The sequence below is a fragment of the Monopterus albus genome, unplaced genomic scaffold, assembly GCF_001952655.1.
Source record: "Monopterus albus unplaced genomic scaffold, M_albus_1.0 scaffold6.1, whole genome shotgun sequence".
Taxonomy (NCBI): Eukaryota; Metazoa; Chordata; class Actinopteri; order Synbranchiformes; family Synbranchidae; genus Monopterus; species Monopterus albus.
In genome coordinates this window covers 5,288,871-5,313,819 of record NW_018127886.1, presented here as the reverse complement: position 1 = coordinate 5,313,819, position 24,949 = coordinate 5,288,871, and the positions used below count along the sequence as shown (strand labels likewise).

At 39.6% G+C, this 24,949-nt stretch overlaps 2 protein-coding genes across 7 annotated transcripts in view; one reads left to right on the top strand and one right to left on the bottom strand.

Annotated features, from left to right (window-relative positions):
* Positions 1 to 11,256, top strand: part of phactr3a (phosphatase and actin regulator 3a) — a 32,187-nt gene extending 20,931 nt beyond the window's left edge. Inside the window, exons 3-12 of one of the 2 annotated variants that reach the window (XM_020615721.1) lie at positions 645 to 812; positions 2,197 to 2,409; positions 3,024 to 3,252; positions 3,447 to 3,697; positions 4,840 to 4,993; positions 9,336 to 9,391; positions 9,808 to 9,869; positions 10,014 to 10,154; positions 10,423 to 10,499; positions 10,935 to 11,256. In XM_020615721.1, coding sequence (XP_020471377.1) covers positions 645 to 812; positions 2,197 to 2,409; positions 3,024 to 3,252; positions 3,447 to 3,697; positions 4,840 to 4,993; positions 9,336 to 9,391; positions 9,808 to 9,869; positions 10,014 to 10,154; positions 10,423 to 10,499; positions 10,935 to 10,950 — 1,367 coding nt within the window. In that variant the 3' untranslated portion in view covers positions 10,951 to 11,256. Of the gene's footprint in view, positions 1 to 644; positions 813 to 2,193; positions 2,410 to 3,023; positions 3,253 to 3,446; positions 3,698 to 4,839; positions 4,994 to 9,335; positions 9,392 to 9,807; positions 9,870 to 10,013; positions 10,155 to 10,422; positions 10,500 to 10,934 lie in introns of both variants that reach the window. The other variant, XM_020615711.1, reaches the window with a different exon arrangement.
* A 27-nt stretch (positions 11,257 to 11,283) lies between these two features.
* The window catches only part of sycp2 (synaptonemal complex protein 2), a 19,875-nt gene continuing 6,209 nt past the window's right edge, over positions 11,284 to 24,949 (bottom strand). For 2 of the 5 annotated variants that reach the window (XM_020615690.1, XM_020615657.1), the window contains 27 exons: positions 24,596 to 24,659; positions 24,409 to 24,454; positions 24,221 to 24,300; positions 23,665 to 24,104; positions 23,110 to 23,219; positions 22,995 to 23,031; positions 22,836 to 22,906; positions 22,692 to 22,737; positions 22,544 to 22,587; positions 22,377 to 22,437; positions 21,952 to 22,117; positions 21,760 to 21,824; positions 21,454 to 21,633; positions 20,726 to 20,899; positions 19,738 to 19,869; positions 19,253 to 19,406; positions 18,193 to 18,494; positions 16,134 to 16,418; positions 15,958 to 16,009; positions 15,607 to 15,735; positions 15,263 to 15,423; positions 14,088 to 14,182; positions 13,635 to 13,734; positions 13,370 to 13,428; positions 12,620 to 12,698; positions 12,269 to 12,325; positions 11,284 to 12,132 (listed from right to left, as the gene is read on the bottom strand). In XM_020615690.1, coding sequence (XP_020471346.1) covers positions 12,061 to 12,132; positions 12,269 to 12,325; positions 12,620 to 12,698; positions 13,370 to 13,428; positions 13,635 to 13,734; positions 14,088 to 14,182; positions 15,263 to 15,423; positions 15,607 to 15,735; positions 15,958 to 16,009; positions 16,134 to 16,418; positions 18,193 to 18,494; positions 19,253 to 19,406; positions 19,738 to 19,869; positions 20,726 to 20,899; positions 21,454 to 21,633; positions 21,760 to 21,824; positions 21,952 to 22,117; positions 22,377 to 22,437; positions 22,544 to 22,587; positions 22,692 to 22,737; positions 22,836 to 22,906; positions 22,995 to 23,031; positions 23,110 to 23,219; positions 23,665 to 24,104; positions 24,221 to 24,300; positions 24,409 to 24,454; positions 24,596 to 24,659 — 3,261 coding nt within the window. In that variant the 3' untranslated portion in view covers positions 11,284 to 12,060. The remainder of the gene's footprint in view (positions 12,133 to 12,268; positions 12,326 to 12,619; positions 12,699 to 13,369; positions 13,429 to 13,634; positions 13,735 to 14,087; positions 14,183 to 15,262; positions 15,424 to 15,606; positions 15,736 to 15,957; positions 16,010 to 16,133; positions 16,419 to 18,192; positions 18,495 to 19,252; positions 19,407 to 19,737; positions 19,870 to 20,725; positions 20,900 to 21,453; positions 21,634 to 21,759; positions 21,825 to 21,951; positions 22,118 to 22,376; positions 22,438 to 22,543; positions 22,588 to 22,691; positions 22,738 to 22,835; positions 22,907 to 22,994; positions 23,032 to 23,109; positions 23,220 to 23,664; positions 24,105 to 24,220; positions 24,301 to 24,408; positions 24,455 to 24,595; positions 24,660 to 24,949) is intronic. The other 3 variants (XM_020615663.1, XM_020615670.1, XM_020615679.1) reach the window with 3 other exon arrangements.

Here is a 24,949-nt window from a genome sequence, read left to right as displayed (position 1 = left end):
ACAGGAGGCAAAAACTGAGGCTACATGAGACAAAGCCAAAAAAAAATCTCACTAATTTGTTAATTTGCTTTCATTTGGCTGAATTTTGCAAAATAATAGTACAATATGATCATACTGCCGGCTGATGAACAGAATCAAATGATCTCTGTCACCTTGTGTGCCTGCTTTTAAAAGCATCATTATAGTCGATGAATACCAGGCTAAATGTGATGATTTTGCTGTAGAGAGAGTGGTATTGAATCAAGATGAGTTAAAGAGTTGACTTTATTTAGGGTTGGTCAGTACAGTTGGTCACATCAGGTCTGCTGCACTGTTTGTCAGTCCATCACTTTAGCAGCTGCTCCTTATTTAAAATATTTGCCAAAAAAGATTTAGAAGTGTCTTTTCAGTACCATTTCATACAATAAAATAAACCTTTCACTAACAGGCAATCAAGGAAGTATGATGACCCCAAAATGCTGTTTCATTGTAACCACACTGATTGAGCTTTTTGCAAAAAAGAAATAGAAATAGCACAAATTACGCAAGAAAAGCATCAGTACCAGAAATGACTTTCTGGAGATAATACATATGAATGCCACATTCATATGAATGTGTATACACAATACAGGTACACATACCTCTTCCCTCTTATCCTCCCACAGATGTAGCATTATCCAGCAGTCTTCTATGCCATGACCCAAGCTCCCCCACCCAGGGCTGCTGTTCAGATGGTGCAGTCCTGCTTGGAGGTTTTGGTGGACCTTTGAACTCAAACCTCACAGTTAGCAGTGTGGAATACCTTGGTCCTGAGGAGGAGCATCCCCCTTCAGGTTGGACAATCCCTGATTGTGCTCAAACTCAACTAGTCAATGGACACTGTGCAGTAGAGCTGCAAAAGCAAGAGATTAGAGTGGGGGACTTGTTAAGTGGTGTGTGTCTTTACAACAGTTTTTTTATTAGATAAATAAAATGTATACAATTGCTATGATCAGTCTGATAAAATGCTTTTTATGTTGTTTTCTTGCAGCATAATTAAAAAATAGCATTCATGTATTAAAATAATTACATCAATTGCCGTATGTCTAGGGATGTAATGATATTTGTAATTTCATGATATCATGATAGAGAAATATGTCCATACCGCCACAGGATTGTGTCTACATCTACAGTACCAGGATATTACATGTGGTTATTTCGCTAGTATGACTTTGTTCAGGTCATAAAATTTGAAACTGACATAACAGATGCTCCACTGTCAACCTTTAGAGCTGCTGTGTCTGTAGCTGTTTGTGTGTGTCTGTTGATTTTGTTATATTCTGCATTCCATAAGGGAGCCATTTGTTTTTGAATTGATGTTCTACACATGCACCATAAGAGGGCAGCAGAGACAATTCAATGGCCTTTGCTTTTGCTCTCACCTGCTATTTGATGTCTACTAATGTTTATAGTGTGTGCATTTGGTAGAAATGTGGCCCTATATCAGTCAAACACATAGTAATTTGCTAGCCTATGCAGTGCTGTCACAAGTGCATCATGTTTTGTATATACACACCTAGAATAGTACAGTACGTTTTAGCATAATGGTATATAGTATTATTGTTACTGCAGCCAGCAGAACAGACTATGCTTGGCAAGATGTTATAAATCACAATTAAAATTCAATTAGCTATAAATTAGTTTTTAATTTCGGTATTGTTCAATTGTATTTTCATTTGTTTTTTCAGAAGTCATAGTCCCTAAATTGACTTTCCATCAATTAGAACCTGATATTAATCAATCAGTCATAATATTTAATATTATGATTAAATATTAAAATACAAGGAATTGGATTCCAGTTCAGTGGCCCCTAATGTGCATCAAATAAAACATAATAAAAACAGAATAACAAGTAAAACAAACAATCTATTGATAAATTTGTGTAAATGTGTAAAAGTTTAAAAAGAGCTGTTTGGTATGTACAATAATTTTGTCTATAAGTTACTACACTGTGGTGTTTGCTGTAAGTTGTTAAACATATAAACATGGATTAACTGGTCATGAGAGTTATGGCCCAGGGGAAGAAACTGTACATAACTGTTCTTCAGAACATTCTTTTTCAAGCCGTTTCTGCCATCTTTAATACTTTAAATTGTAAGCTAATGTGTGCATTAGTGTTTTCCATAAAATGAGTTTTCTTAACATTTAAAAATGTTTTGCTTTTGTTTCCTCTAGTAGCTGCCCCACTCCAGGACTGTGAACGGGTGGAGGAAAATGTACCGCTAACGGAGGATGAAGGGCATGAGGAGGTGCACCCTGCTGGGGGTTTACCTGAAGGGTTGCATGACATGGGAGAGCAGATGGAAGAAAGATCAGAGGAGGAGATTCCTCTAAGAACTTCCCCACCACTACTACCTACAAAACTTTTGCCCCAGCTGAGCACTGGAGATGGTGAGTGTTGAGAGGTTAAGGTCATGTGGTAAATGGGACCTTCAGAGAGTGGCTGAAGAAAACCAGTTTCTGCTCACTTTGAACTACAACTGGCTGGAAAAGTAAAGAAAATCAAAATTAGAGGAGAAAGATAAACTGATGTTTCCATACAAGGCACATGTATAAAAACTATGTGCATGGCATGCTGTAGCCTTCAAGGCCACTAGTTCTCAACTTAAGCACCTATGGGATATTTTTTTCCAACATCCTGGCCAGCACTCTACACCACCACCATCAAAACTCAGTGGTGGAAGAAGTCTCTAGACCCTTTAGTATTATCAGCAAAATATATGTTATAGAACATGCATACTATAGATACACTACAGCTGGCACTTGTGCTCTCATTTCTGTGAAAATAAACTTGGCAAGGTTGTACTTTCTCCTGTGTTCATATAATTTCCTCCATATTTGATTTTGCTCTCATATTAAACAGATGTGTAAGTCAGCCTAAATTCCCATAAGTAAAAATGTACGTGTGTTTCCCAAACATCAACTATGATAAAGCTCCTGTGACCTACAAACTAATATCCAGGAAAGAAAAAAACTTTGTTTTTCTCCTCATGCCTTCCTGTTAGATTCAGGCCCTGTGTCGCTCCCCACTCACCTGGCCAACTCCTACCTCCCCAAGGAGCCTCCACCCAGGGCCACGGAAAGCTTGGCTTCAATGACCCTACCGCTCCGAGGGCCCCTGGCCAACCCCTCAGGGTCCCCGCATCTAGGCAATATGATGCATCCTCCCATGCCCCCCAGCTGCATTATGGAGGAACTGCAGAGAGCCTTTGCTTCCAAGAACAGACAGGAGAGGTGAGTCATTAGGTTGACCCATACATCTGTTTTTATAGGGTTCCACATTCAAACAGACAGGAACAGTAAAAAAATAAATAAATATGCTACTTTGTTCAGTCATATTTTGATTGAAGGCTACAACCCTTTTGATGGGACATCAGATCTACCCACTCTCATGTACATTAACCCTACATTTGGCCTCCTCCCCTCAGTGTCCATGAAGGGTGTGAGCAGGGCTCACCCCCACGCCTGTGGTGCTCTGACGGACGGCTCTCTCGCTCGTGCAGCTCTGAAAACCAACACGTGTCGTCTTTGGTAGGGGGCTACCTGGGAGGTGGAGGGTCTGACTGGCCCAAGAAGGAGGCAGAGGAGAACAAGGAGAATGTGCGGCTGGACCAGTGCTTCTCTAACACCTCAGGCCTCCCCACTGACTTGGATGACTGGAATGAGTCTGTCATCTCTGGTGGGTCAAAGAGCCAGTTTAAGTCTGGAAGCATTTGGATGTTCACACATTTAGTTTTTTTCTCTGTACTCTACAGACTGGATTTAAATTTTAACAGTGACTCCAGAGTTTAAGGTGATGACATCTGCTTTAATCTGAATGTGCTTATACCTATACTGGGAGAACAGTGTAGGAAATGAAGCTGTCTCTCATTGTCTTACTGCACTGTTCAGAAACTGTCATACTGTCATAATTATAGGTTGCATAGAGCCCCAGAGAACAATCAGAACCCTAATCTTGGATAATACTGGCCCCAGGTCTTGCTGCTGCATCAGTTAGTTTGTGGAATTTAATTAAACAAATATGTGCTGGGGAATTTGCCCAGTAATCAACATTTTTATATTAACAATGAGCATGAGTAATCTGAAAGTGGTGTACCCACATGGAATTATTGCTTCACGGTGTTCTTTCCAACAACAGCAGGCAGCATTTTTCAACACAAAAGTCTGACAAATCCATTGTACGCTACCTGCTCAGCATCAAACAGCAGATAGACCTACAGTACATAGAGACTACAGTACCTGAACACAGTGGAGTAATTAGTTGCTAAAAAGCCAGATAACGGTGATTATGGTAGCAACCACAACAGAGCTAAAATGAGAGTAAATAGTGAACTTAAATTTGTAAAGCGGCCAGAACAATATTTAATATTGCTCTGTGGCTCCTGCAGGTACAAATAGGCAAGTGATTCTAAAAAGTTTTCCATTAGTATTTGTATGAAATAGCCAATTTTAGTGACAGTTATTAGCTGCCAGTCCAATTATAAGAGCTGACAAAGCAGTGAACCTGGATAGTAGCCTGGTTCTATATATAAAAAGTCTTTCATTAATATGGATTTGAAAATTCTCAAACACCCTTTACCATAATTGTTTGTTTCATTTCACTTCACTGAAAATATAAAGCAGACTCATAAAAAAGTCTCTAACTGCCCCGGTAAATAATGTTCAGCTCGTGAGGATGTTTGTTGAGATCAAGTGTTTGTTGGGATCAAGGATTGGTCAGTATGTCTTTGCATACTGTTATGAAGATTGTTACTAAGGTCTACAAGGTTGACAATAGCTTTTTGGTGTGTTAATGCGTGTGTGTGTACTGTATGATTGCAGGTACACTTCCTCGCAGGCTAAGGAAGGAGCTGCTAGCTGTCAAACTACGAAACAGGCCCAGCAAGCAGGAGCTGGAAGACAGGAATATTTTCCCAGCAAGGAGTGACCAGGAGCGCCAGGAAATTCGCCAGCAGATTGAGATGAAACTTGCCAAGTAAGCATCGATATGACTATCTGTGTCTCTGTAGTATCACTGGTGTATTTGTTGAAGTAATAGTAATAAAGTTTGCATTAATCACTGTTGAAAATCAGGGTTGGTAGAAGGTTAGGAAACAACTGTAAAATAGTAATATCACACAGCAGCTAATTAAAAATGTAATACTTCATATATGCTAAATTTCTTCAATGACATACCACCAATTACAAAACAGTTGATGGAAGTAAAATAATAAAATCAAATATAAGCGGATTAACTGCTTGTTCATCTCAGATTTGAATTATTTTATGTAACCCACTACTGCTCCGAGGAGTCTGTATGGGTGTAATGCCTCTACTCAAGGCATATCCTTGTAATGGAAAGCCTCTCTATATTATTCCACCCTAGCATGTAAGCACTGTAACTATAGCTGGGGAAATAGTACATCTGTTAAGACCAGTGAGTGGTCAAATAGCATAAAGTCTTAGAATAATGTCCTGTGACAAATATTGTGGCAGAGAATGTACATGCCCATGTTCACAAAATTTCTGGAGGCATTTAAAAAAAAACAGTAGTTCTCACTGTTTCTGGAATGCAACAAGTACAGACAGACACTGCTTCCAGGAAATCTCTTTGTACAAGACACACCACTGATGTCTCTCTTTGTGCTTCTCTGCCAGGACATTAATTAAACAACTGGCTTTAATAATACAACTGGGAAAGGTAATGCTCAAAGACCGATAGCAGCAGTCTTATGTGGGAACGTTTAACACCAGCATATCAAACAGGGGCATGCCACGGTGTTACATAACCTGTTGTGCAATAGCACACAGCCAAGCACAGCGTGCCACCCACACTTTCTAGAGAACAAGATCTATTGTCTGTCTTGAGACAACTAAGAATACTTTCTCTCTGATCTATTTTTAAATGTAATGGAAGAAACTATTTTGTTATTTGACACAAAGTGTGTAGGTGCAAGCAACTATAGTGAGAGAAGCTACTTGTTACCTAAAGACCTGGTTCTACGCAACAATGGGTTTGGTTGATTTACTAATTTTGATTTATAGCCATTTAAATTTCTTAATCACAAAATAAATGAATGATATCAGGAAGGTCAAAAAAGACTTCTTAAAGCAGGTTGTGCTCTTTGAGGTCAGAAAAAAACCTAGAAGCTTTGAGATGCTTCAGGATTCTGAGCAGTGGTGTAACATTTATACACTTGTTACAGACATTTGCAAGTTCCTGCTATTGTTCCATTTAGCTGCTTTGGTTGGTCTGTGTTCATTATGGTTTCCTTAATTTACCAAGCTTGAGGCTCAAAATAAGTCATCTGAATGCTTCCTCACCCCCAGTGTCAAATATATGCAAGATGTATTTTCATCCTACACTACAGTGTATGCAGAAATTGAAGGCAAACTGCAGCATTTTGGGGGGGAAATCCTGGCTAAATACAGCTTCAAGCGAAGAACAGGAGGGCATACTTATAAGGGGGGAGGGGGAAGCTCACTTCTCCTAGACAGTCATACTGAGTGACTTCTCCAGGTGACTCCCACTATAGATTCAATCTGCTCTTTTCTCCATCCTATCATCAGTGTGGAATGAAGACCTACTGCAGTACATTTGCTGCTGATGAAGCAGAAAATGCCATCAGAACACCTTGTTTGTCCAGTGTGTCAGTGATAGATGCCCCTTCTATCTTTAGACTCCCCGCTTTGCACTCGAGCTATAGCTGCACTCCACTGTTTCTAATCTTAGCTCCTGCCACTGTTCAATAATTTATCTCCCTCTGCACTCCCTTCTCTCCACAAGGGAGAGGGAATTAGAGTATATGAGTATATCAGCAGAAACAAAAGGGGGGAGAGGCAGGTGGGGGCCTGCTACTGTACTTGAAAAAGGAAGAAAGCTGGGAATGGGCAATTTTATATTTCTGCACAATTGGCAACTGAAATAAAAGACTTTAAGCCACCCACACATAGTTTTTTCATTGTTTGGATTTTTCTGCCCTCCCTTGGCATAGCTAAGATTTTCTATTTTAACTCAGTTTACTGCAGAACGTCTTGCATGACAAATGGAAACCCTTATGGCAACAGGCATTCATGTGTCATCACTGTGTTTGGGGGATACTTTCTAAATCTAATTTCTGCAATATATCCCAAACGCAAAACCAGAAATAGAGGTGTGGATGACAATGTATTGAGTCAGTGATTTGTTTAATGTTGTGATAATTCTCAGTTATCCAGAACAATCCATGTTCTGTGACCTGTGGCACAGAGTAATACGATTTTGTGATGCATTTGGCTTGCAAAAAAGAAAACCTAACTTTGTTATCAAAATAGTGTTTAATATTGACATTGATCTCTGATTTATTCAGCTCACTGACAAAGACCAAAGAAGCAAATGGTCTGTTTCTAAAAACAGCTGGCGATCCTCTCTGTAAAGCACATACAGCTGTGTGTGTCACAGTGAAATCTCCATTAATGTGTTGCTAGGGAGAAGTGAGAATTTCTGCAGAAAGACTATTCTCTCAAAGATACCACAGCTTGTTGCTAAGCAACTCGGTGACTGGGTCGGTAATACAGAGGATGGTGGTTTTCGCTGGAGCTTTGGAAGTGATGTTCTGTTTCACTGGCTTAAAATGAAACTGCGAGGGCTGTGGGTACACGTTGTCTCCCGGTTTGTTTATCAGTCATGAAGCAAAAGTGAGCTGAGCTGTTCTCCACCTGATTTTGAGATAGTCGCATAAAACATGCCTGATTTGATCAAAAACACAAAGGAGGTAAAAGAAAGACCAACAATAAAAACATTTTCTGTTTTGGACAGTGTTTCCCCCCCCATAAATAAAATGCAAATAGGGACAAATTTATCAAATTCCCAAACAGTGATTGAGTAAAAAGCTGTTGTAGACAACATTCTTGCTGTTTATGTTCCATTTTTAATCTAATTTCTCAGAAGCAAATTTGGGAGTTGAACTGTTATTCCTCATGCTATTCTTGGATGTCTAGTCACACAACGGCTGCTTGGCAGTGCTCATAGAGTAGAAAGTGTTTGGGAGGGGTTGAAAATAACACTTTACACAGTAGATGTTTCTGTGAATTCTGCTTCCTTTTGTCTGTCAGTGTTGTTTTATTTAAGCAAATAGCATATACAAACAAAGCTAATGCAAATGTTTAGCCTATTGCATTATGCTGTTGAGAATGGTAGCATCTGTTGACACACAAATTTGGTTTTAACTTAGTTCAAATCCCTCTTAAAATATATTAACAGAGTTTAGAAGATTAAAATAGTTGTATTAGCAATTCAGTGAGTAACTACCCTGTGGTACATTAGGCAGCCAGGACTGCTCTGTGCCTGTCTGGGTCTCAAAATGTGACCTAACTTTGATCTTTTATGGGGCAGAACTATAAAGGGGATAATGCTAGCTGGAGTGAGGAGATAAAGAGAGTCCTGCTGCTTGGTGGCATTCTACCCTCTTTGTCCTTTCAACCTCTGGAGCTGTGCTGTGGCCTGTGCCACATGCTGTCTGGAGCTGAGTCCTGTTGTGCAGCTTACATTTATTATTTATACAAAGTATGACAAATACACATGCACAGGGGACTCTGGAAAAACATTGGGTTTTGGAGACCTTTTCCATGCTTTGATGGTGAGGGAATGTGACAGCTTGAAATAAATGTACATGTGATATGAATGTTTAAAAACTTTCATATGGCAAAAATTGGAATTGTAGGCTATTAGATGATAACAGTATTTTAAACGTATAAAATGCGCTACTCCTTGTTGGAAATCCTTTACATTCATTTTTAAAAAGTGTCTTTCACATGACTAAAAGTAAAATAGCCTAATGCAGCGGCATGAGTAATATTGTTGTGCCAGTAGCCCAGAATACAACAGGAGGAGGCTCGGGATGCCGTGAGAGGGAACCTCCTAGGCTCCGCCCACCACTAATTATTTATGCAGTAACTAGGGAGACTGGGGGGAGTCGCGCCCCAGAAGCCCATCACGACCCAGCTCAAAAGCGCTTGTATTCCGTGGCAGATAGTAGAGTTGAGGAGCCTACCTGTGTTGCCGCGGCGGTGTCGAGGAAGCGCAATACGACAGCCGCACCTAATAGGCAGCATTTTGAAATCGAAAAATAATTTGGTGGAGAATTCTCAAACCGGAGAATCACGCCTCTGATTATTCCAGATGTGGGGAGCGCCTCTGCCGAAGCAACACAGCCGCGGTTTGGATGACAAATGGAGACATAGGGGATTCCTTTCGAGAACGCGCACGGTGAAGAAACTACACCCGGTTTACAGAGGCTAGGACAGGGAAAAGTTGAAGTCAGAATGGTTCAAAACGTGGTTTTGGTGTTTCTCCGTAGGAGGCTGAGCCAGAGACCGAATGTGGAGGAGCTGGAGAGTCGCAACATCCTGAAACGTAGGTTCAAACACTTCACGGGAATACTGATATTTACAGTTTAAAAAGATATATATATATGTATAAAAGTCCTTATCAAGCACCTTTAAACTGAGGGAACCGATGCGTTAATAACAGCACCACAGATTGCCCAGTGTAAAAACATTATTCAGGAGTAGAGGAACACATGACTGCACATTTCCTCCTTGGGGTCAATTCTGTAAAGGGACATGATGATACATCTGAAATGTTTTATACAATGTTTTTTTTAATTTTTTTTTTTTTACTGAATTTAAATATATTTAATCACACAATGGGTTATAGACCCATGCTTATTAATCGTTATAATGAATACTCTGTAGTGTAATTAATATTTAAGAAAAAAGTTTACTTGTTGATATACAGTAGTATGAATTTATCATGTTTTCTTTTTCCAGAGAGAAATGACCAGGTAGAGCAGGAGGAGAGGAGGGAGATCAAACAGCGACTAAACAGAAAGGTAGACCATCTTCTGAAAAATTTCTACAAACTGTATTTAGAAGCATATGTTCTTGTTAACACCTACTGTAGCACTAAGGACATGAAAAATAATTGAAAATTAATAGGAGCCAGCAACAAATGTCCCATTTCATGTGTATTCCAGCTCAACCAGCGGCCAACAGTAGATGAACTGCGAGACAGAAAGATTCTGATCCGCTTCAGTGACTACGTGGAGGTGGCCAAAGCTCAGGACTATGACAGGAGAGCAGACAAGCCCTGGACTCGGCTCTCAGCAGCAGATAAGGTGTGTTTGTGTGACCACAGACAGGCATGCAGAATTCACTATTTATGACCTGCCACTAATCACTTGGATTTATCACCAAAACAAGTATAGTCACTATTTATAAAATTTCACAAATTCTGTGGCTTATTGCTCATTAAGACTTATCAGTATATCTAACTAAACCCCTTGCTACCTTTAATAGATTTAGTCAGACTAAGCTTTTCCTTCCTCCTGCTGTCACAGTCGCTCAGGATGCACTAATGTCGATTTTTATTTCTCTTACCTGCAGGCAGCAATCCGAAAAGAGCTGAATGAATTCAAAAGCACCGAGATGGAAGTGCATGCCTCAAGCAAACACCTCACCCGGTCAGTATTCTGAGGTGTGGTCTATGTATGTGTGCGGTCTGAGTTTGGGAAGGCATGCATGCTCTATTCTAGGCTGCTGCTGTCTAAATTTAGTTCTCCTTGCTCCCAGAGAGAGCTCCGTGGAGCTAAAGATAGATGGGAGTGCTTCTGTACAGGAGGGTGGGGGTCCTCTTAAGACTTTGTTCTTCCAGGCAGAGAAAGGACAAAATGCCACGATGTCCTTGGCTAAGCTTATTTGCAAATCAGGGGTACTTGATGCGAGTAACCAAGGGGGAGGATAGGGAGAGTACATGTCCAGCATCTAGGCACATTTAACGACTGTGCTAAAAATAGCCCCATAGGACTGATTGAGTCTGATGACAAAAGCACCCTCTGCTCTCACGATTTCTACTGATCTCATTTACACACTGTTTCTCCGCACGTTTGTCTCTCCAGGTTCCACCGGCCATGAAAGCGGGGAGTTTCTTCTGTGAAGAAATGCTGGGCTAAGAAATTTTCTGAAGCTGCTACAAGCTGCTCAGCGGTAACAGTTCAAAAAGCCTGGAGACATTTCATCTTCAGCATTCTTCCAGCACCCTTGACTATCATATCATCAATATGAGGACATGGGTGTGGGAGAGAAGATGACAATAATGTTGGCGGCAGTGTGTCCTGGAGACTGCTGGACGTCGCCACATGGAAAGCTGGCTGGTGAAAGAGGACTTTGGTGGAGCCTCTGACTCTCAGGACGAGAGTGGAGGAAAAACAATTTTGTCATTCAGTCGTCATTCAGTCGGTGGGGTTTTTTTTTTTTTTTTTGTACTATTCCATGGACTCCTTTGACACGGCAGTGTGAATCCATGTTGTGGGAAGAAGTTGTGCATGTGACCAGCTTCACCTTTTCTTAAGTGATGAATAGTGTGTCAGTTGGACTGTGTAAAGACTGCAGTCGGGGGGTGGTGGTACTGGGGATGAATTTATATTAACTGTATATACAGTATGTCAATTTGAATGGGACCAACAGTGTCTTCACTGAAAAGCGAAAAACCTTTGTAAGCACTACTTGTCTTCAAAATACAAGGTCTTTTTTAAGAATGGCTTATCTCATTTTTAAAAACTTTTATTTTCATTTAAGAATCGGGTTGAAAAACTATTTAAAACAGTTGATGGATTTAACATTTTAAATATTTAGCCAGGCATTTTTCAGTCTTTAACAAACCTACAATAATAAATAAGAAATTTGTATTAAAAACATCACAGTACCAAGAGTGGAAAAGCCTTGTTATACCTGTACTTGCTTTCAAAGAATACGAAAATGATAGATTCTATGAATGCCATTAAATAATAAATATCAGAATAATATAACATGTCTTATAGAAACAAATATATAGCAACAACACATCAAAGTCAGGATAAAACAAACACATTCCCGCAGAATACAAGAACCTGGAAAAAATCAACACCTCAGGCAAACACTGACATGAACTCAGCAAAGCTGAAGTACAGAGCACAGTGTGCACCATGAGGTGAAATACCCAACCTTGTTTATAGTGCAGAGACCTTTGGCAGAACACTGTTCAACTCAAAACCTGGCTGCATCGGGGAAAAAGAAAGCATGCAGACCCCTCTTCATAGTCTGGATCTCCTCATCTTGCTACAAACAATAGGAATATTCAGGTAAGACAGTTAATTTAAAACCTTACAGATCACAATGACAGACTGAAAGACAAAATGGAAGAGACTGAAAGCCATAAGGTCTAATCCATTTAACCAGTGTTGTGTCAACTCACCATTTCGCTGAGTAGTCTCTCCTGAACTGACTTCATGTCTTTTCTTATCAGGCACATCTGAAAACAGTAGGCAGAGGAGCATGGTTTTAAGGGTGGTAAAACAGAATATGAGATTCAGGACAAGCAGGAGACAAAGGAGACAACAAGATAAGCAAAATGCTCTAAAAGCCATTCAGCCTAAAATGAGCAGACAGGTTAATAGGTAGAACTGACATGTTCTGTTTTTAAAAAGTACATGAAGTGTGAATGAATATGCTTCAAAGCTACCTGAGCACTGGATTTACACAGTTAACTAGCAGTGTAACATTTAAGTAACACAAAGAGGCACAGATGTCAACTGTGAAGTCAGACCTCCGATGTGAATATTTTCTGTTCATACTCCAAAGTGGGACACAAGTTACTCTGGAGGGCATTCTTCAGGGTCACACTTCTGGAGGAAAAAAGAGACAGCCATGCAACCAAATGAGGGAGAGCAGAAGAAGGTGAGAGAACACACAGCATAAAGCAAAGTGCAAATATTTTTCAGGCTTAAAGGGTACATGGGAAACAAAAAACTGTACCTTGGATTTACTTGACAATTACATTACTTGGCAAGTTCAGGTGTTTTCAAGAAGTGGCTTAACTTCATGTTGTGCGACAGAAGGTACAATGGTCATGGTCATCTCAAAACTTTTATAAAGGTCAATTCAAAACATAAAACATAACAAAAATCTAATACTATCATGGGTTTCAATTTTGAAAAACCATTATGATCTTTATATATTTTGCATACCCATATCCATTAACTTTGAATTGGTTTACTGTACAAATTAGAATGGCCTTTTGCACTCAATGAAACAGTAAATAATAGTAAGGGAACGTTTTCCAAATAATCATCAGTGAACTTAGTCATATGAAAAAGCATGTAGGGTGCACAGCTAGCTTTTAACAATAAACTTAAGGAAAAACCTTCCCATTCAAGCCATGTGAACAACGATCCAGAAAATGTGGAATGCTGTATTATTCAACATTTTACATTAGGTTGTGTCAGGAAAACAGTATCAGACCAACAACATGGCTCTTGTATTGTTCACACAAACTTCTTCTCTCCTTAAATTTCACCTTCTGTTTTCCTTCTCTTGGTAAGAATGGAAAGCCACAACCTGCTCTTTCCAGTAAGTCTGTGAAGAAACAGAGACCAAACACTGATCACTGGTCAAAACAACACAAACAACCCATCACATTTAGTGACAATCACATCTCAGAGAATACTGTAAGGTGAGATGTTTGTACAATATTACTTTCCATAGCTAGAGAGTGTGTGTTCTGGGTGAGAAAGAGCGAGCCTGAAACAGAAAGAGAGCAAAGAGATGAGAGAGTGACCTACAGTCAGGTCTTTCTCCATGTTTTTCAGGACAGTGCCATTCTGCTCCAGTTTGTGGATCTCTTCCAAGAGGACCTTCTGAATGTGTTCAAGCCTCTGAGTCCTGTACAGAAGGAAAACAATTAACCAGTGAAGTAGAAATCTAAAATGAAATGGAAAAATGTGTGTTTTCAGACTGCAGGACAGAATACAGCAGCACTGGCCCAAGAAAACACGAGTACTTAATGTACCAGAGTAAACTTAAAACCGCTTTGGGAAATTACCCCTGACTGTAGACTGTGCAGTCACTGTCTCTAACAAATTCACTGGTGGGCAAGCAGCCATCAAATTAATAATCTTGATGGTAAAAAAATAAAATCACATTTGCACATTCATTTGTAATCTATTAGCCAGTGAGATCAGTGAATAGTAAAGTCAGTTTTAAGTTTTGTTTACACTAATTACATACTAACTGACCTGTATTTAGTAACACTTTTGTTGAGAGAGGAGACATGTTGCTGGATGGTCTTCAAAGACTGTTTGTTGTAAACCTCCATCATCTTGTGACGAATCTGAATACAAACATATGTAACAGATAGTGTTTCAACAAGGCCATTATTTTCACAACATTTCAGTGGCTCAGGATTATAAGAGTACAGCTGAGAAGAGGAGTAACGTGCTCAAGACAAGCTGTGAGAACAGGTCTAAAACAATATTCTCTGCTCTTCTTTTCAGTGGTGTTAAAAGACATTTTTGAAACTGCCTTAGAAAAGGGGAAACTACATAAGGAGATATTTACTAATCCTGTCGCAAATTACTGAGCTGTACAAAATACTGAGTCACGGTAACTTTTCAATTTCGCTGTGTATTTACTAGCACTATTTATGTAAATCAACAGAGATGCAGCAGTGTTAATTTGAATGCATTTTACCTATAAAGACCTGGTGCCTTTATTACACATACAGTATGTGGACCAAGATGGAGCCTAGAAGAAATTGTATGTTTACTGCTACCTAACTGTAATACTGGCTGAAGAAACATATACGTATATATTTCAAACCGTAATCACACAGACTTCTGCCAGTCAAAATGTCTTTCATTTTGTACAGTAGCTGAGGAACTGAATGACCTAAAAGCCTGTAGAGTTCCCCCACATTCTCCTCTGGCATCCCGGAAACAGAGATGCAATTTAGAAACAACCTCTCCTGCTTTAAGTGTTCTTAATGCCAGCAAAGTTTCAAATGAATAGTAGTTGTCATGCCAACAGCAGTGCCACAAATTTGAAACCTTTCTCCTGACCTGTAATTTCTTCTGCTGCAGCCATCAGTCTGTGGTAGTAAATTCATTTCTGTATAAATTTCCATTTTTTTACTATACTTTAAATCACAGAATGGGAACACCTTAAAATACATACTGCATGAGAACAAACATGCAACTCCTCAGTCACTCTTTTCTTCTTTTTCCAGCACAACTGCAACTCTTATAAATAAGAGCTAAATAAGAACACCTACAATTTCATTGGTAAGTGCCAAAGAATGAGCTACAAAGCCTTTGTAAATATCCCCCATAATGTAGTGTGTCAGTAATGCAGGTACTGTTGCATATTGTCATGCTCAGTAGATTATATAAATGTACATCACGGTGAGTCCTACCTGGAACTTCTGCTTTAGCGCCGAGTTAAACTGCTGACACAGGTTACTCGGGTTTACAGCAGTTTCTGGCAACTCCAAATCCTCATCCATGTCTCCATCCACCACGTGACTGGGACTAGACATGACTTGACTCACCTCACCTTCAGCAGACACCTTAGTGACTGTGGATAACAGAGACATCCACTTCTGCTAAAATTCATAATACTGTGTGATTAATGCATATTTTATGTTTTTTCAGATTTTCATGTTTTGTATTGTGCATGAGTGAGCAGAGATCTCTACAAGTGTTTCTGTCCAGACTTTGTGTAATTTCTGACAAAATTTAAATATAAATTGCATCTTACAAGATTTGAACAACTTCCTTGGTTTCATCCGAGGAGATCGCTGCCCTCTCATCTTGCTTTTCTTCCTTTCTTCCTTTTCCTCTTCTTCAGAACTACTGGACAAGGAGATGTGGCGCTTGCGACTGGGTCCTGTAACATAATACATTACCCATTACACAACTGCTTTCTAACAAAGGGACATCCTCTAAAACCTGTCAGTGATTCATAATGACTATTTCATTAGATGTAATTTTATACTTAATTGTAACCCTGTTAAATATAGGGGGCAAATGTCTTTGGGAATGACTGTAACAAGTGGGAAATCCAGACTATGCCCATGAAGGACCAAGCTCTTCACAAAAGGTCTTTTACCTGATACATGAAGCTCTGCAGACTTTAGTTCTAGGTCTGAAGGTGGTGTTTTCTGTCAGTTTGGAGAATAATGGATTAGTTGTTTGTATCTCAGTAACTCATTAGTGGTCTAGCAGTGCTCCCATTCATCCAATCAATCACAATCATAAAGCAGAGTGTAGTAAAGCCCTTCCTACCTCTGCTTTCTGAGGCACAAGCGGCACTGCAGTGGGGCTGTCATTAACTCTGCTGGTCCATACTGATGACTCAGTGGATGACTGGCTCAATAAAACCTGGGATACTGAAGACATTTTACTATAGTCGTAATGGTGGCCATGATTGACACTGTCTTCTGGGAATGGCAACTGAGGAGGAGAGGGCATGGACGGTTTGTCCAGCTCAAAGAGTGTTGAAGTCAGCAGGGGCTGAGTGGACAAAGGAGACTGAGGTCCTGGGGATACACACTGCTGGACTGGACTTATCTGGAAAACAAAGGAATGAAGGGGGGCAGAAAGTGATGAGAGAATGATGGACAAAATTAAATATTAATTTCAACTCATTTAGTGGTTATCTAATCACTATGTCCGTAATGAATTAGAGCCAGTAAAATGATAATAGTGCAACACTATTATCTGCTCTGACTGGAGATAAGTAGGTCACTTCAATCATGCTACTTCATTTGTCATCAAGTGTAATTCCAACTATTTCTACATAATTATGATGTATTAATAAGGGAAAAGTGAAGTTCTCCAATGGTCGCTTCAGATTTGGTTTCATTTATTCACCCCTCAGACAGGCCTAACCTCAGTTAGTACTCCTAACAACTGGTAGTAGCTGAGCAGTTGGAGATTTAAACTTGCTTTAAAACAGAAAATCAAAGCTCACCAATAGTTGTTGAGGGAGGCAAGTGTTGCATTTTCTCATATTACTATATGTGAGAGTTTAAGGATCTCCTTGAATGGTCTTAATCTCCAGGCAGTTGCACATTCATGTGAGCTTGCCTGACATCCAGTGCTGTTGTAAAAGCAGAATTCTTTGACCACACACAGTTTTGTGAATATATTTTACCTCCTGCTGCTGCACTGTGTCCAGAGGGTGTGGAGAAAAATACAGGGCCTGAGGTTACTGCATGCTCAGGAATGGTCATGTACAGGGACTCACTGTTTTACCTGACTGGGTTTAATCTGATCAGCCAGCCAGTGAAGCTCCCTGGGGAGGTGAATGATCAGCTCATCAACGCTGGATTCTCCTGGAGAACAGTACCTGTTTGTTTTGACTGCTTGAGGCCAGTGCGTCTACCTTATGTGATATGTTGCCGGTTAATGAGCGGATTAACGATCCACAATGTTATTGTTGGTGCCAGGCACCTATTGGAATTAATTTCACTACTTTGGGCCTATATGTGGTCGTGTGGGGGAAGACGCAGCAACCACCGGTTGGATTTACCAACCTTGGAGCTACTAGAAAGGAAGTGATGTTTCCACTACTCCGTGGGACTTAACGGTAAGTTTAAAACCACATGTTGCATGTCTTTTAATGTGCTGTTTCTGTAAGGGTAGAGAGAATTGTTGTAAGGTTACAGAAGTTACTATGTCTGCATTATGCCAGTTAAAATATGGAGTTTCTCAACTACCTGCTTTGTTTAGAATGTTACATATCTTTTCATCGGTGCATATACCGTTGTTTATCTGTCTGTAGAGGAGTAATTCAACTTAATTAATGCCATTGCAGTTCACTGTGCTGTCCACTTGCAACACAACACTGGCAATAGGACGTGTGTGCGTTCACAAACTATCCTCTCATTTTTAGGAAGAGACTCTCTGATTTTATCGTTCTGAAATAATTACAGACTATTTGGAATTATTTGGAAGGGTGCAAAGCTAATCTAGAGGTACCCAGGATTTAATATTAAATGGCTGGAAATAAGTATGCCATTCGCTGTTTAAGGACTTCATCTAATAACTCACACCTCCATTCATATCACTCTTGTAAGTGACAAATACTGAATGATGTCAGTGACCTCCATGTAGTGCAAAGGTGTGATTCACTTAGACATGTTAAATTCCAGGGAATGAGTTCCAGCTGCAACTGAGGAGTCCAGCTGCCATAACATACTGTATTCTGTACTACACTGACTGCATACTGTATATTAAGGTAAAAAGGAGCATGTGGAGTCTATGCTACATTAAAACACTCCAAATATGATTCTAACTGCTGACACAGAAACCACAAGGTGTTAGAGAGGTGCTGTTTTACCTCTATTGCATCAGGTCCAATGGGAGGATCAAGTGCAGGGACTGGACATCCTAGTGAAGGGAGAGAGGCAACAGACCGGATGGACTGAGCCTTGGATGAGATGTGCTTTTTTTCTACATTGTAGAAAGGAGAGGGCTTCAAATTTCCTTTACTGCTGAGTGTAGAGCAAGGTTTGGGTCGCAGCAGGATTGGCGAGGGTGTGACCTGGCAGGCAGGGTCAGGGGAGGCAGGGAGCGGGGATCCCCGCGGGGTGAGGAGAGGGGAGCAGGTCAAATCCAAGGCTGGGGCTGACCTCTCAGCAGCTGTGTGGGTCCAAAATAAGCACAGATGTTCAGACAGCTGGGCTCAGAAGTTGGCCAGAGTGAAAAAGGTCAATATATACATTCTTTTCTACATATCAATTTACAGTTACAAGGCTGGAGAGACAGAAAGCTATTTATGTAATAGTTTTAAACTTTCTACATAATGTTCATCATCAGGGTTAAAATGCAGCTAGTGCAAACATACACAGACTGTTTTATGCTTGTAATACAAAATATTTAATAACTGACAGTGAACAGGCCAAGTAAATGCTTTACGTCACACTGTTGCAACAAATTGGGTTTTGGATCAAGAATATTGTTTTGTACACATATCCATTCTAGATTGGACAATTTTAAATCTTCTTTCTAGCTTTGAAAATAAAAGTGATCTTTTATCACAAACATTTGACTGGCAACAAGAGGGCTTTGCTGAATTCATACACTCCACCCCCCTGAACAATCTCTAAAGCCAGGCACTAGTTAAATAACGGTGCACTGTTTCTACACTAAAAGAAAACCAAACATTGTTTCACTGAACATCTACTACAATTTAGCTGAATCCATGCAAAAGCTACTGTATGTTTGTCAGTGATGGGAAACAAATATAAAGGGTTAAAAGGGCTTGTAAGTAATATGAAGCCACTATGATTAACCATTTGAAACACTGTGAAACATTTAACAAATACTATCTGATATCAAAAAGAGAAAATGCCTGCAGTAGAACTGATGCTGGTGAGTGGTTTCCCACAGATTCTTACATCTCATCCTCTCAATGGTAGGAGTGGATGGGCAGACAGGGCTCTGGTGAGCAGCCCAGGAATCCCTCAACGCATTCATCTGTTCTTGGATAGGGATGGCATTTTTCTTTTTTAACCCCAAAGTTTCTTCAGAAACATTCTCAGGTCTCTGCTTCTGAAAAACAGTGTTTCTGTTATATACGATGATGAGCAAACCCTCAAGTGCACATTCAGGACCACGACTCATGCCATATCATTTTGCACAAACCAGCACATTTTCCTACACATTCTATAAGGAGTATCAGTAGCAGGTGTCCCATATAGTCATAATATTTATATTCATGTATTTGTCTTTACATAATTTAAAATCATTTTGTCCACATAAGATTATTAACAATTCCTTGTCACAATAAACCACAATGAATCATCAGATATGCTCTATTCACATAGCCTAACACTTTCCAAAGTTAAGCTGAGTTAACCTAAATAGAAGGCTAGGTTCCCACCTTGAGCCCAGATTCATTATTTAGATGTGACTGGTTGTTGCTGTCCAGTCTCCTGTAGATATCTGTGGATTTCTCAGAAGTGTTTCTCTTCTTTACCTCTGGAACCTTGGGACAAGTCTTCTGACTCTCCCCCTGTGGGAAAAAAAACAAAATTATAATCAGGGTTCCTGCAGGTTTCATCATGTTAAATTTAAGGCTATTTAAGACCTTGTTTCAGATCACTGAGTGTAATTTAAGAGCTATTTCACACCCATTCTGGCAAAAAAACTGTGATATGATGAAAAATCAGCTGACTATTCATTTTCTTTTACTGTGAAAAGCCCACAGCACCTAGGTTTTCATTGTTGGTGTAGATCAGCTCGGCCCAGTGAGGTTCACTGGGCAGGACCTTTGTGACACTCCCAGTGCTAATACAGAACAATACTGTTTCATGGCACACGTTTGCAGGTTTCTGTTTTTCAGAGTTCCCATATGACCCCAGCATTTTTATAACCCAAAATTCCAAAGTTCAGGGTTTCTGGCACATAGTGCACTGCGCTGCGAATGTCAACGTAGCACTAAATGCACCAATGTACCATAGGCAGCATTATTTTATCACCTAAACATTTTCCCAAAGTACAATTGAAGTTAATCTGACAAATTACTGGATTTTAGACTTTTTAAGGACCCACTGACAACCATAGGATGCTTGGAGGAAAAACTAAAACTATCTGGTGAGTTTACTGTAGGCTTTGATGCAGTTGTTTTTGCTGGATGCTACTGTAACCATGGTCCCTAGCTTGATTTATTACCTAATTAAAATGTGATGATTAAACAAATGCAGTTATACTGCCCCACAGCACAAATGCAAACAGAGCCTATATTAGAATAGAGCAAATTGCTAATTAAGTTCATTACAGTTTGAGTATGTGAATAAGTTCTGATACACTCTGAGACAAGCAGAATAGATAATCATTTGATCAGGATCATGTCAGATAAAGTCAGTTACCTTGGAACTAGGTGGCTGCTCTGACACAGATTCTGACTCTGACCGGCTGCTATGATGGTTGCTCTCTCGCTTCATGTGGCTTTTGGTTAGTTGTTTGCTAGCAGTCTTTTTCTTTGTCACTTGAGCAGCCGTGTGTTTTCTCTCAGTATTCTCCAGATGATCAGTGGAGGAGTGCTATTATTAGGGGACAAAAAAAAGCATCCGTTTTATTCATTTTTCAACAGCACTGTGATTAACTGCTGCATTTCCAGTATTACTTAGAAACAGACATTGTTTTTGTCAGTGCTCCCAATGCCATGTATGTATGATACATCAAATTTTGATGTGTTTATACCACCTGTTTAAAACGCTGTGCTCAAAGTAAAGCATTTGCAGGTACTTGCTTGGCACACAACTAAATCTACCATTCAGTTGTTCAGGAAAAAAAAAACCTATTTAAATGGTTGCTGTTGCACAAGTGGTTAATTAAGATATTGACACAATTTGCTTGAAATTTGTACTGAGTAGTTAATTTTGTGTTTAAGATAGCATGAGACCAAGGTGTGTAGTATGTACTGTAAGTACTGTATGGGTGGGGAGACCTAGCACTCTGAACAGTTTTTTTATGCTATACTGACGATAAAACATTCTTATCAGGACAAACGTAGTCTTATAGGAATGTGCACACACAATGTTATTTGTTCAACAGTGTTTTAAGAGAAAGTGATATAATATAGGGAAGTCTTTGCCTTGGGAACAGGAGGATTCTCAGAATCGCTGTTATCAGTATCTGGCTCCCTGTAGCTCTTGGTAGAGGTGGCTGCAGCTCTCTTGGGCCTCCCACCTGCTGCAAGTGGTCTGCTGGGGGCTGCTGCTGGCTTCACTGTCTCCTTTGGCTGCTCCACCCTTTCCTTCACAGTGGGCTTTTTCTAAAGACACAATGACACACTGTGGCTGACTGGAATAGTGCATCACAGGTTTAAAACCCATTATTTGCAAAAAAAAACTACAACAACAACAAAAAAACCAAACCAAAAACAAAAATGCTGCATTACCTTATTGGGTTTGACGGTTTCCTTCACATGTTTTGGAGAGGGTGGGGGTAAATCTGGGGATTCATCTGTAATTAAATAAAACACATTCTGTTTATGGAAATATTTATGTCTTTACACAATTGTATCAATATCCAGTTTTGATATGATGGGATTTCAGATTGAAAGCATGACTGTGTAGCTTTAATGGCCTACATGAAGTATGAAGTGATATAGCTTTAGGCTTGGCAGGTGCCTGCCTGGTGTATTTGATAACTTTGGGTTTGGGTTTTCTGGCCGACTCAGTCAGCCAGCTGACCTCCGTCATGGCATGGTCTGTATCAGTGTCACTAAACAGATGCTTCTTCTCATGCCGCCTCTCCTGCAACACACAGGTAGCAGCAAAAACAGAGACAGATAGATCAAAAGAGAAGGTCAAAGAGAAGAGAGGATGAGAATTTTCAGTCTGATTGCTGCATAACTCCTGCCCATACAGCATTAAGTGTTAAGTCATAACTTTTTGAAAAGAGCAGAATAAACATTCAGGACAGGTATACACATACTGCGTCTACAGACAGACATGGACTCTGTAACAGCATTTACTGCCTATAATAAAAGACTAATGTACAATGAACATATACTTTTGCCACAGGTTGTCCTTTCTTGGTTGTGCTGCGGAGTACTGAGGACTCATTGATGCCACTGTCAAACAACATGGGGAATATAAAATTAGACTTTAATACAATATCCTGTTACTGCTGTAAAGGTTGAATTTTTTGATAAATGAACCCGTAGATGTCAGACCTACCTGCTAGATGTGGCAGAGGTGTTAAAGAAGGGCCTGTCCTTTCCCTAAAGGGCAATAAAGTATACTTATGTAGCATACTAATTACTCATGTATAATACATCCAAAAATATATATAAATTAAGTCAATATATAGATTAACAGTATTTACCCCAATAATCAATGGTGCATCAACGTTGAATTCAAAAACATTTTTCCTATTCAACAAAAAAAAGTTATTAAAGGCATTCTAAATTCACTAAAATCCACTGAAATATTTAAATGTCCCCAAAGGTTTTCAGTTGAATTATATTACCTCTGACTCATAGAGTTTCTTTTTGCGTTACTGTTGGACTTCATTAAGCTTACAGCTGCAGATACATCTTTCTATAGCAGATAAAAATCATCTTTGGTAAACCAAACAGAAAGCAACTTCAATTTGCTCCACACCATAACTCAAGTAATGATCACTTACTTTACCGATGGATAACCAGCTCATATTGAAGACCGGCCTATTACAAAAACACAAAATATTGTATGAATATATTAGCAATGCAACATATTGTAGCACTGTTACCATCAATGTATACCTTTTGACATGAGGAGGAATCCAGCTCTGAAGGCCATTTTCTGCTGTGGATTGGGTTTTATAACGACTAGAGATGAGCTTCACCATGCTACCTGCAACCTCTGAATCTCTCTGAGCAGAAACAGCAGATGATGTTAGAATCACAATATGCAACATAAAAAACCCTCGAATCAGTGTTCATTTGAGTCTCCGATACCGATTAATTTTAGTTTTAATTTAGTTCAAAAACCCATTTATTCAAGAACTGGTAACATCAGAAAAATGTCACAGAACATTACTGAATATATGAGACATTATGGATGGTTGAGGAAACCATTTAAGTAATTGTGAGAAACAGCTCATGATACCACAGATACATAAAACTGAATTAAGATGGTAATTATGCTCATTCATCTTTCGTTCACATTATAGTTTAGTTTTAGTTTTATTTTTCTTAAAGATGTAGTACCTTTCATTATCAGTTACATTTTATTTTTGTCTTGTTATAGTTTTTGTTGATTAAATTAACACTGCTCAGAATAGACATTTAGCTGTTTAAAGCTTGCAGATTTCATACCTTCTCTTTGCTTACAAGGGTCCTGTTAATTTCACCCTTAATGCTGAGTGGTGTTCTGTCCTGCAGAGCTTTGGCTGTGGACGCCTCAACTGAAACTTTATTCACAGTAGAATCTACCACCAGTGGCATCTGCCCTTTGCTCTTCTCTTTGTCCAGGATGTTTCTCTTGGCCTGCTGCTTTTTGGAAGGACACAGTGCGGATACACACTGGTCTGCAGAACTTCTGACTCTAGAGTCCTCTTTGACATCAGACTTGTGTCTCTGGGGCACAGCTGGCTCCTGTGGTGCACAGTCTTGGTTCTTCTCTCTGATGATATGCTGCAGGTACCCCCTGAGTTTGGTACAAAGCTGCTTTTGGCTGACTGGGCCTGAGCCTGGAACCGAAAATCTCTGTGCTGAGGAGAGGCACTCCTGCTGTTGTGTCAAACTCAAATGAGCATCTTAAAAAAAAAAAACATTAATAAAGCTAGGTTGTCTGTGTGTTACTAACTTTTCATATATGCAAAACATTTTGTGACATCTTAGAATTAGTGAAGATATTTGACAAGTTGCTTACCAGGTCCTGGCAAAGACTTTTTTGCCTGTGTGGGCATCATTAGCATTTCAGAAACTGACAGTTTGTTGCAGTTAGAAGATCTAGAAATTGAACACAAAGATGTTTATGCACTCTATTTCCATACATGCAACATTACCAATGAGAGCATTGACTAATCAGGTGGTAGTCGATTTCTTCAAAGTTCTTACACGTTACTCCAAGATCTGGGTTGAGTGTCAGGCACAAAACCATCTTCTGCAAGTTAAAAAATAAATAAATAAATAAATAAATAAATCTGTGGTGGGTCAAGACTCTGTGAAGAGTGGTAGGGTCAAGACTCTGTGAAGAGTAACAGTGCAGTTGTATTGCTAGTCTAAACTAAAGTCAATACAATACCCAGGGACTGTTCTTCTCCCTGTCCAGCTAGAACAGTATCTACTGCTTTTGCTACCCCTATGTTCTGTAGGACAAGCAAAGATGACAAATGTTAAGTACATTATATATTTTTGTAAGTACAGAAATTACATGTAAAATACATGCAAGATTGACAGGGTAAATTATAACAAAACATTCCTGTCCAAGAACTAGCTGGAACCAATAGCTCCAAACCTTATCTAGACTTGGGGATCTCATCTTATTAATTAATACATAAGTATACATTACAAGCAGAGTTAAAAGCAATATTATGGTGTTTGGAAGTCAGCTGTGCCACATCATAACCTCATATACTGAAAACTGTTCAGAAAGAGT